Raw genomic sequence first — 11,501 nt, 5'->3', positions numbered from 1 at the left:
AGGGGATTTAGTCATTTACACATTTACAGTGTGTGTGTGTGTGTGTGTGTGTGTGTGTGTGTGTGTGAGTGTGTGTGTGTGTGTCTTGTCACATGAGCATGCACGCCTGGTTTCAAGATGGAACACGCCCGCGGAGAGAGATGTTCTGCCTCATTGTGTGCCTGTGTGTTTACTTCACTGTCTGTCTGGCAAAGCGCGGTGGCACAACACAGGCAGGAGCTGGTCAGGAGACAAACAGAACACACAACAAGACGGATGGAGGGTTCCTGAACACCTGTGTCTACACTGCTGACATATCCCTTCTTTGTGGAGGAAGGATGGCACAAAAGGAAGGACAAACAGTACGGAGTGTTTTGGATCTTTTTTTTTAATCACAATGCCACACCTTGAAAAGCAAGATTATCCTGCTTATACACATCACACGCATACATGCACGCACGCATGCACGCACGCACGCACACACACACACACCCACACACATGCAGACTCTCACTCACAGACTCTCATATATTCATAGACAGTGGAACTGTTCATATGGAGAGCGAGAACCACCAACTTCATCAGCACTTGTAAAGGAGTTATCTTTTTAGGTCAGCACTAGATCCATGCTGCAGAGGCTGCATGCGAGAGAGACACGAGGATAAAAAGCCTCTCGCTCCCAATCATCTCCAAATAGTAAAATAATCATCATCTTTCCCTGCTTACGTAATGAGTGCCCATTATGCAATCTTGTGTGCAGTTCTTGAAGAAACCATGCGTTTATAAGCAGAAGCTGCTGGGCCACAAACTATGCCAGATTGGGCTTTTCATCATTATTCTGCTATCTGATGACGCTGGTAAGGAAGGAACTTCAGGACTGACCAGAGTGCCAGAGACTGGAGTAAAGAGAGAAGAGAGAGATGGAAAGAAAGAAAGAAAGAAAGACCTTTTGAGGTCTGACAAAAGGATTTGGGTGAATATGTGTGTGTGGAAGAAGAAAGCTGTTCTGAAATCAAAGCTCTGGTCTTACATTAAAAATGACCTGATTTAATGTTACGAACACACTGAAACAAGAAATGAAATTAAGTCAAAATAAAATAAACCAGCAGACTAGAAAGTTCCCGTTTCTGTATTGTTTCTGTGTGCCACATGGAAGCGGATAGGTTCATTTTAATAGAAGGGCGGAAAAAAAATTAAAGCCTGTGTTCAAAAAAGCGGATGGTTTTCAAAATATTATTTGAAAAATAATACCAGTGCTTTGATCCATCCGATTTTTTATTAACATTCATAATCTCCCCAGACACTGATAAATCGCCGGGGAGACAGTGCTGGCGGTTCTACTGAGAGAACAGTGGAACAGTGGCTCTCTGGCCTTCCTCCTGTAAAAAAAACTATACTCTGAATACATACCTAGATGGATTGATCACTTTCTTTCCTTTTTTATTTAACTGTTTAACTATATTATTTAACTGTGTGCGGGAATGTTTTCAGAGTCATAAGTGTGTGCTATGCTCAAACTGTCATGAGAACATTGAAGAGAATCTCGAGATTGAATAGGCTGGTATACTCTTGTTAAGTACAATCTAATATCCTTAAAAGTGCTAATTAAAATGGAGTGTACAATCTTAGTCAAAGTCTTTTATGTTTTCATTCTGGTACTGATCTTGCTACTGATCTTGTACTTCTACAGAGGAGCAGCTATGTGCTCACTGAATGCTCAAGACTCAAGTAATAAACGCTGTGATGAAACAATCCAAGCAAACCACTTTTGCATGGCTGATGAGACAGACCCAATCTGACCCCCCCCCCCCCCCCCCCCCCCCCCCCCCCCCGATAACAACCCCGCAGTGCAAACCTGGAGCCTTCCCAGGATGCATAGAGCCGGGACCCTTACAATTAAACGCAGCTAATCTTGTGGAGGCCCGGGCCCAAGTCTGGCAGCAGCCAAAAGTCTCTAATCCGGCGCTCCAGCATGTCAGTGGTGGCTTTCCTGGGAACAAGCTCTTTTATGCCGGGGCCTCTGTACTGTGTGCTTACGGAGGCTTACGGCTAACCATAACCCAGCCTCTTCCTAATTAGAAGAATATCCATCTCAAACAAACAAAGCACGGGGGTAAGCTCTGGTTGTGGTTGGTGCCTGTTGTGCTTACACACACACACACACACACACACACACAGAGGGAGAGAGAGAAGGAGAGAGAGAGAGAGAGAGACTCTTATACACAAACATACACCCTAGCGAAAAAAAGTAAAAAAAATGCCATCACACTTGCTAATTCTTCTAGAGTGAGTGCCTTGCCAAGCAGCTGGAGATTCATCTATTGATGCTGTGCAGTTATTAGAAGCTTTGAAAAACCTGCTCAGAACAATGCTGCCCTTTGTTCCCCTATCCCACAATGGTCTGCAATCTCTGCCTGTGTGTCATTTCAATTGAGGAATTTCAACACTGATAAAGATTACTTTCAGCAATCGCACCATACACTGTGATAAACCAAACCTTTGATATTTGCTTTCTTTCTCATTTCTCATCTGTTATCTCCCAGCTTTGTTCACATGTAAGGCGACGCATACAAAACAAACAACTGAAGTTAGTTTCTCAACATTTAAAACTAGAAAGCTTTATTCATTTCTTATAAAATATCAATATATACAATGCATTGTGCTAAAAAAGAGCGAGAAACAGGGGTAGGTGGGGGTCAAAACAAAGGAAGGATTCACTGTACAAAAAAACAAACATCTAAAACAAAACAGAACAAAACAAAACGAAACGAAACATCCAACGCGTCTCTCGTCTCCTTTGTTTTGTAAAATCTAGTGCTTGTTTGATTTAGTTTGCAGTCTGGGTACACTTTGGCCACAGGCAGTAGGCGTCCATGTGCAAGTGAAGGACCCCTGTGATTTTAGTCGTACGTCCCCATTTGCAGCTGGACTGAGAGACACCGTCTGTGTGTGTGACACTGTCTCTGGCACAGAGGAGACACAATCTTTATGACCCCTCAATCCATAACATCTGAATAGCTATCATATCTGAACTATGTGTATAGTGCTAAACAGCTCCTCTCACAATAATATCAATGGCACAGTATTCCAGAAGGGCCTTACCAACACATCCCAGAGACAGACTGGTCCCCTTTTGTCCCCTTTGATTTCAGTGTCTTTCTATCGCTTTATGTCTTTCATAAAATCCATCAATGCTGTGACTGCATTAAGGTAGTGGGGGCAGCAGTAAGAAGGGTTAAACTGTCTTCTAGGCATCGTAGAGAAGTATATCATTCCAGTCAGTTTTTTGTTTACTGTGAGTTATCATAAAAAACACAATAAATACGAAACAGTGTGTGTTCCTTTCAGAGGTCCCAAGGTAAACTGAGGAAACTGATTAGAGGCAAGAGCTTGCAGGGTGTGTATGCATGTGTGTGAGTGTGTGTGTGTGTGGGTGGGGTCAGACGCAGGTAGCTGGGGGTCCTGTGCTCATGGGGGGCTCATATTTACCGGCATGGCCCTTGAGCGTGGGAGGCTGAGGCTTGAGGTAGCGTCCGCCGCCGGTGAAGACACAGGCAGCCTTCCGGCGCGTGCGCTTGCGCAGCTTGCGGCTAAACAGGCCCTGCCAGGACTGCAGCGTCTTGGAGGTCCACACCCACATGCCGCTGGTGATGCCCACCACGAGCTGCATGAACACCTTCACCATGAAGATCTCCACCGCCGGGATGGAGCTCCGCAGCAGGCACTCGCCGCCCTCCTCGCCCGAACCTCCGCCCTGCAGCTGGGACGACGATGACGACAGAGATGAGGATGATGATGATGATGACGACGATGACGACGACGAGCCTCCACCTTCTAGGCACTTCTGCTCTATAGCCAGCGTCCTCCAGTGCGCCATGTTGAGCCGCTCGTAGAAGTAGCACGCGATGACGCAGGTGGCGGGCACGGTGTAGAGCACGGAGAAGACGCCGATGCGCACCATGAGGCGCTCCAGCTTGTGCGTGTTCTCGCCGCCGGTGCGCATGACGCGGCGGATGTGGAAGAGCGCCACGAAGCCCGAGAGCAGGAAGCAGGTGCCCGCCGCCAGGTAGCAGGCCAGCGGCGCCAGCACGAAGGCCGTCAGCGCCTCGGCGTCCATGCTGCCCACGTAGCACAGGCCCGTCAGCTCGTCCCCTGCCACCTTCCTCATGGTGAGGATGAGGATGGTCTTGAGCGCCGGCACGGCCCACGCCGCCAGGTGGAAGTAGGAGCTGTGCGCCTCGATGGCCTCGTGACCCCACTTCTTGCCGGCGGCCAGGAACCAGGTGAGGGTGAGGATCACCCACCAGATGGAGCTGGCCATGCCGAAGTAGTAGAGCACCAGGAAGACCACCGTGCAGCCCGTGCTCTCCAGGCCCTCCTGGATGATGTACGGGACTCCGGCGTCGCTGTCGCAGGCCACGCTGTCGGAGCCCACGGACAGGCGCACCAGGAAGCCCAGCGAGTAGACGCAGTAGGACATGGAGAGGAAGATGATGGGCCGCTCTGGGTAGCGGAAGCGCTGCGGGTCCACCAGGAAGGTGAGTACGGTGAAGGCGGAGGAGGCGAAGCAGAGCACCGACCAGGCCGCCATCCAGCCCGCCGCGAAGCGCTTGTCGGTGCGGCTCCAGTAGACGTCCACGCGCGGGGAGCAGCGGGGCGCGCACGAGCCGCTCTTCTGGACGTAGTGGAACTTGCGCGGGTCGCCGCCTCCGCACGCCGTGGCCTCGCGGCCCCCCTCCAACACGTCTTTGCCCGCGGGGATGCGCCCGCTCCCGCTGGACCCTGTCACGCCACCGCCACCACCACCGCCACCTCCTCCTCCACTCACTCCTCCTCCTCCTCCTCCTCCTCCTAGGCTGCTGCTGGGCCTCTTGGGCTGGAAGTCAGACAGCTCGTCTGAGCCGTTGTTGGGGGCCTCCATGCACAGGTGGTTGGGGTCATTCTTGGTGGGCAGCCGGGAGCAGTCCAGCGAGTCGGGCCAGTGGAAGTTGAACTTCTCCATGATGGGCGAGCACTTCTGCTGGGCCTGCTCGCACATCACGCGGCACGAGGGGATGGGCATGGACACCTTCTCCGAGCACATGGGCGCGTAGAGCGAGCACAGGAAGAAGCGCAGGTGGCTGTGGCAGCCCACCTGGATGAGCGGCGCGAACTCGTGCAGCTTGATCGCCGCCTCGTTCTGGTCCTCGTGGCCCATCAGGTTGGGCATGACCGTGAGGTTGTAGCCGATGTCCTTGCACATAGGGATGGCAATCTTCTGGCAGCGGCCCTCCCCCGGCTGCTCCGGGTCCAGGGAGCTGATGACGGAGCTGAGGGCAGCCCTGCACGCCAGCAACAGGCAAAGAAAAGTCATCTTACTGGATGAGACTGTCATTGTTTCTCCTTCAACACACTAAACTCATTAAAATTGACCAATGCACCATGAACTAGGACATTTGCTTTTCGGAATTCCGAGATACGATCATGTACAATCCCTGTTTAATGTTCCACACGATTGGTTCCCCGAAAGGCAATGTCAAGTATCGGTAATATTAGTGAACTTGAGCGTCCCGAAGCAGAATCACAACTTCGATTTAAATAAAGTCAAATCTATTGCCATTGTGTTCCCCAAAAGAAGGTAAAAGTATTCCAAGGAAAAAGACAAGTTAAGTCCTGGGATTTTCATATCATTTCAGAGATAACGTGCACTCCGTGTTAACGGATCCTGAAAATCCGTTCACGCAAGTCATTCAAGAGCATAATCAAAGGTCCATAAGAAAAGAACTGTATTGTAATTCCACGAAAACAGAGAGGGTTGTGAAGTAACGGTTACAAATTCTTCCTTTCTACACAGACATCCGCGAAGAGTCGTTTTCCCCGGCAAAAGGCACTTCTCTGCTTCTGATCACGGCTCTTGCGCACGGTTACCACGAGACGAAGTAAACTGAAGTATCTCCACACAACTGCATTGCTGTAAACCGAGTCGCCGTGTTGTGCAGTTTCAGCTCAGCCTGCTACGAACAATTCGTTATGAACATTTTATAACTTTAAAAGAAACCGCGGCAGTGCAAACCACCAAGAGTGGCTCCGCTAAACAGACTTTAGAGTTGTGAGCTGCTGTGAAAACTGGGCGCTGTGCAGTCGCTGTCGTCCTGAACTAACCTGCCAAAAGATCCGCCTTCAAAGACAGCTACTTTGCATAAGAAAGATGAAACTGACACGGTGATTATTTCCAATTCGTGCGGAGCAGCCTGCAGACCTCCAAAACCCCAAACAACTATTTACTTCAAGATCACAAGGAAACTCACTGGGGCCATTTGTTCATTTTCCGTCGAAAACTTTCTCTCGACCTGGAGAAGTGTCAGGTTTTTAACGCATCTGCGACCCAGGTAGAGGAGCCAAACGTTGCCTCCGACAACCAACAGGATTCTAAGCGCTCCCATCGAGTCTTGCCCCTTTCTTCAACACAACTGCCGATTTACACGGTTCGGGCATTGTGTAAGTGGAGTGAGAGGAAGGGGAGTTTTTATTCCCCAAATACCCCTTTTTCTCCATTGTTGCCGGAGAGACATAGACCCAGCCCGCTGGACCCTTGCTTAGTATAGTCTCTTGCCATCGGGCGACACAACGCGACCGCACATTCATGTGAATTCATATGAGTGTTTTCAGCTCAACAAATAGGGGCTGTTTACATTTCGACTCGGGCTAATCGATTACGTTGGGAGTTTAGGGAGTCAACTTTTGGACTTAAAAACAAACAATTAAAAACTGACGTTTTTTTTTTGGTCAAACAGGCTTATGTTTAATTTGGTATTTAGAGAACTGCTATGAGATCAAACGCCATTAAAAAGTGAAGAGGAACACAAACACACAAATAAAAATACTCGTAGGCCTAAAAATCAGTACAAATTCAGAAAATGCATGTAACGGTTTTCTAATTTTTGTAAATTTGTATACAAAAGCAGAATATTTGCTGTACAATAGAATGTATAATCACACATCACTATGTCAGGGTTGTCCCTTGATTTACTGATCTGGGCACATAAGCCAGTTCTGCTGCCTCCAGCCTGGCTAGAACAAACCAGCAGTTGTATGATATTTATTCTTGCTTAATATCACATAATTGCATAATTTGCTGTGATTTATGCCTGTTTAAAAAGTTGGCAACCTTTTCTGCCTTGCCTACGCACATTAGGCATGTCAACACAGTGGATGGATTGTACCATAAATTCAACAAGACTGAATATTAAATGGAGTGGTGGCCTCCTCCCAAAGGCCTTATACACGACCCAGCAGAAATGTATTAGGTGGTGGGTGTGTGGTGGGTTTGGGGTGGGGATTCAGTGGCAGTCATTCTGACATGAAAGGGATTCCTAACCTATAGCAGACCCCCCCCACACTACCACCCAATTGGCTTTCCATCGTAAATTCACACATCTAGATGAAGGGAACATGCCTGCAGGGTAAAGAAAGAGAGAGAGAGAGAGAGAGAGAGAGAGAGAGAGAAAGACAAAAGAGAGTGATATGCAGACAAAGCTGCTTCAGTCTGGTGGCTTAGTTGTCTGCCTCGGTCTCACCCCGTCTGGTACCCCTCTGTGCCCATGCCAGGCTCTCAATCTGCTCCCAGGGCATCACCCCAACGCCCTCGGAGTCTCACTGTGCCCCCTATAAGCGTGCGCCAACCTCATTGAAAACGACAAACTGTGTGTGTGTGTCTGTGTATGTTTGTGTCTCTCTGTGTGTGTGTATGTGTGTGTCTGTGTGTGTGTGTGTGAAGTAACCAGGGGGTCGAAGGGGGTGGGGGGTGGTGGTGGTGGTGGGGGGGGTGGTGTGTGGTGTGGTGATGAGCTGGCGTGTCTGTCTCATCCTCCCCAGGGAAAATTTGATGTAAAGCGTATGAAGGGAGTTCACGCCCTGAATGTTTGTGATTATTTCCCAACGCGATGAAGTAAACGCCCCGTTCATCGTAAGGAAGTGTGGGAGTTGGAGCGTATGGGGAGTAGAAGCACAACACAATTCATTTAAGATTTTTTGCAGTTTCACTTAGCAGTGAGGAATCCATTTTAAGTTGTAAATGGAACCATGTTGAAATTCAGACCTCAACTCAATATGGAAAAAGATGCAATACTGAAGCCAGTATTAATATCAGTTTGGTATTGATTCTTCACTTACGTCTACAGGCAAACACTAGAACTCAGTGACATTATAACTACAGTGCAAAATCAGGTTGCAGAAAAAAAAAGGCTAGATCAGAAAGTATCAACATGGCAGGAAGGCCTGTCCAAAGACAATACATTCCCCAGTGTGGATATACGAAGAAACATTGATATGTTTATACTGGCATTATGGCGCAGTCCGTGAAGGATAGAGTGCCTTACAACCAACTGTTCATCATGAATCACCATCCAGTCACCTCACCCAGGCCCAGTTCAGTGCTATAGTCCTTCCTCACATACTCACCTCACCCAGGCCTGAGGCTATACTACAGTCCTTCCTCACATACTCATCTTACCCAGGCCCAGCTCAGTGCTACAGTCCTTCCTCACATACTCACCTCACCCAGGCCCAGCTCAGTGTTACTGTCTTTCCTCACATACTCATCTCACCCAGCTCAGTGTTACTGTCCTTCCTCACATACTCACCTCACCCAGGCCCAGCTCAGTGCTACAGTCCTTCCTCACATACTCACCTCACCCAGCTCAGTGCTACAGTCCTTCCTCACATACTCACCTCACCCAGCTCAGTGCTACAGTCCTTCCTCACATACTCACCTCACCCAGCTCAGTGCTACAGTCCTTCCTCACATACTCATCTCACCCAGGCCCAGCTCAGTGCTACAGTCCTTCCTCACATACTCACCTCACCCAGGCCCAGCTCAGTGTTACTGTCCTTCCTCACATACTCATCTCACCCAGCTCAGTGCTACAGTCCTTCCTCACATACTCACCTCACCCAGGCCCAGCTCAGTGCTACAGTCCTTCCTCACATACTCACCTCACCTACTCACCTCACCTACCTGGAATTTGTTCTGATGTATAGGTGCATACAGTAAACATAAAAACATACAAACACAGTTTGTATGTTTCACCCAGGCCCAGCTCAGTGTTACTGTCCTTCCTCACATACTCATCTCACCCAGCTCAGTGCTACAGTCCTTCCTCACATACTCATCTCACCCAGCTCAGTGCTACAGTCCTTCCTCACATACTCACCTCACCCAGCTCAGTGCTACAGTCCTTCCTCACATACTCATCTCACCCTGGCCTGACTCCATACTGCTGTCCTTCCTCACAAACTCACCTACGGCTCTGTATGGCTGTCCCAGCCGAGTGCAGGGAAAACAGTGCGAGGGTAAACAGAGTTTTTGACACTTTAGATAAACATTTTACAAATCAGGTATGATGAATTTAAATAGTCAATGGTACAGCCGTGTTGTTAAACGTTTGTAACAGTTTTCTAGTTGGGATTAAGGTGTCTCAATGATGCTTGAGTTGTAATATTGGTACATACCAACAGTATTTCCCCATGTAATTGCTTGTTTATATATTAATAATTAATGAAAGATGAATAGAAATAACATTACATAAATGTAAGTATTTCAGGTTGAAGTGTTCACAGTGTTCAGGGGGCAGAAAGGTCCAGAGGCAGAGGATCTCTTGGCCTCAGCTGCACGTTGATCACTGTTTGTGTGAAGCCTGAGGTGTGAGGAGGAGAGACATTCCGGGGCTTCCTCCAGTGTTTGTTAGCAACACTTCTCTCCTGAAGTGCCAGCTACTTGACCCAAGAGAGAAGACACATACACACACACACAGGTTCAGAGTGGCAAGCTTTCAGCACCATGAGAGGAACGAGGTTTTGGAGGGTGTGCGTGCGTATGTGTTGTGTGTGTGTGTGTGTGTGTGTGTGTGTGTGTGCGTTGTGTGTGTGTGTGTACGTGTGAGTGTATACGTTATGAAAGAACACCATGTGATCAAAGAGTGTGTGCTGTAGTCTAAGTGCAAACACGGAGGCTGTCTTGTGCACCTGACGAAACATTTCAGCAGGCGCTCAACGTGCCTCACCTGACAGTGTAAACACAACTTAAGCCTACACGGGGATCTCATCCCTAAACTTAAACCCCCACAGCACTGATCTGCTCAAGGGCTCATGCAGTAAGCGCTGGGCCTAATCTGTTTGTTTTGGGTCATACCTACTAAGATGTTTTGAAAACAATGTTTCTCCTTTTGCGTTTTCAAAGAAAGATTTGCCTCCGCATAACAACGTTTTGAAAGCTCCTACGCATCCAGAAACAAGTGAAAATGCTTGTAAGGTCGTTTTAAAATCACATATCTTGCATAACCTACGCCGCGAGTTGTTGGCCTACAACTAAACAAGATGATCAAAGCAATGACACTATGAGATGAGATAATTCCTATAAAATGTATATTTTTCAACATAAAAAAAATATTAGTTTGGGTGAACAGAATTCCCCAGTGAAGTGACACTGAAGCTGAAAGTTGCTAGGCAACATGTCAAAGAGCCATCTACCTAAGACAAACAATTGATTAGGCGTGTTCCAGTAGCTTAACTGGTAGGGCAAGGTGGTAATATTAGCAATAGCTTTGGGAAAAAGTGTGTCTGCTAATTAAATACTGGGTGAAATTGGGTGAACAGAATGTCCCCAGTGAAGGGGTTACATTTTCAAAAGTCTCCGCTGTAAAACCTGTTTTCAAATATATGCGTTTTCAGGCACCTGAAAACACCATTGTTGCAAAGAAAACACAACAAAACTCAGTTTTCATCATGTTTGGTGCATTTCAGATTGACAGATTACTATGTCGGCAACAGTTTTTCATGCCAGGACAAAGCCTAGTCATGTTCCATTGAGCATGTCAGGAGGGAGTCTACACTATAAATGCAGTGAAGTTCAACACTGAACTTGATCCTTCGCCAGCAAAGAGTGGTCCCCAAGTCCAGTCTTCATCACTGGGGCACTATGGGTGTTGGAAGTTCCTCAGTGTCTCTAAATCCCAAATAGGTGGTGTGTGTGTGTGTGTGAGCCACCCTATACGGAAACATCATGTGTAATACCCTTGGTCTTTAGGGGGTATTGTGTGTGCTGAGAATCTTGTGTGTTCCTCTGCATCACTGCAGACTGGGAGAGAGAACAGAGCAGAGCAGAGTGGAGAACAGAAAGCTTCTCATGTTACCTTGTAAAAATGTCCCAGTCTTAGAATTTATTCCCCTAGACACTTTTTGCGCTGGGATCGCAGGGTGAAATTGGGATCAGGAGCAAACAGGGATGCTTTTAGAGCCGTTTTACGACTGTCTGCTCCAGCTCTTCAAAATATTTAAGAAATGTGTGCAGGCCTGTGACATGGACATGTGGAGTAAGTCTGTGTGTGTGTGTGTGTGTGTGTGTGTGTGTGTGTGTGTGTGGCTGTGTGTAACATGTTAGGATTAAGAGAGAATGTGTTAGTCGTTACTCATACTTCCCTCACACACTGTCCTGCTCTCTCATGCAGCCTGTCATATGTGTGTGTGTGTGTGTGCGTCTCTCTCTC

General features: G+C 47.8%; 1 protein-coding gene across 1 annotated transcript; it reads right to left on the bottom strand.

The window, feature by feature from the left end:
- Positions 1-2,575: 2,575 nt before the first annotated feature.
- On the bottom strand, positions 2,576-6,765 carry fzd10 (frizzled class receptor 10). The gene has a single exon (XM_031570828.1). It carries the CDS (start codon positions 5,351-5,353, stop codon positions 3,419-3,421), a length of 1,935 nt encoding a protein of 644 aa, XP_031426688.1. The 5' UTR covers positions 5,354-6,765; the 3' UTR covers positions 2,576-3,418.
- Positions 6,766-11,501: the final 4,736 nt, after the last annotated feature.

This window comes from Clupea harengus, chromosome 7 (genome assembly GCF_900700415.2).
Source record: "Clupea harengus chromosome 7, Ch_v2.0.2, whole genome shotgun sequence".
Classification (NCBI taxonomy): Eukaryota; Metazoa; Chordata; class Actinopteri; order Clupeiformes; family Clupeidae; genus Clupea; species Clupea harengus.
The sequence above is the reverse complement of the archived record's forward strand: the minus strand, read 5'-3'. Positions and strand labels throughout refer to the sequence as shown.

What these genes read in the sequence shown, in the direction of transcription:
- fzd10 (XM_031570828.1), bottom strand. Translation starts at nt 5,353, where the DNA reads ATGACAGTCTCATCCAGTAAGATGACTTTTCTTTGCCTGTTGCTGGCG.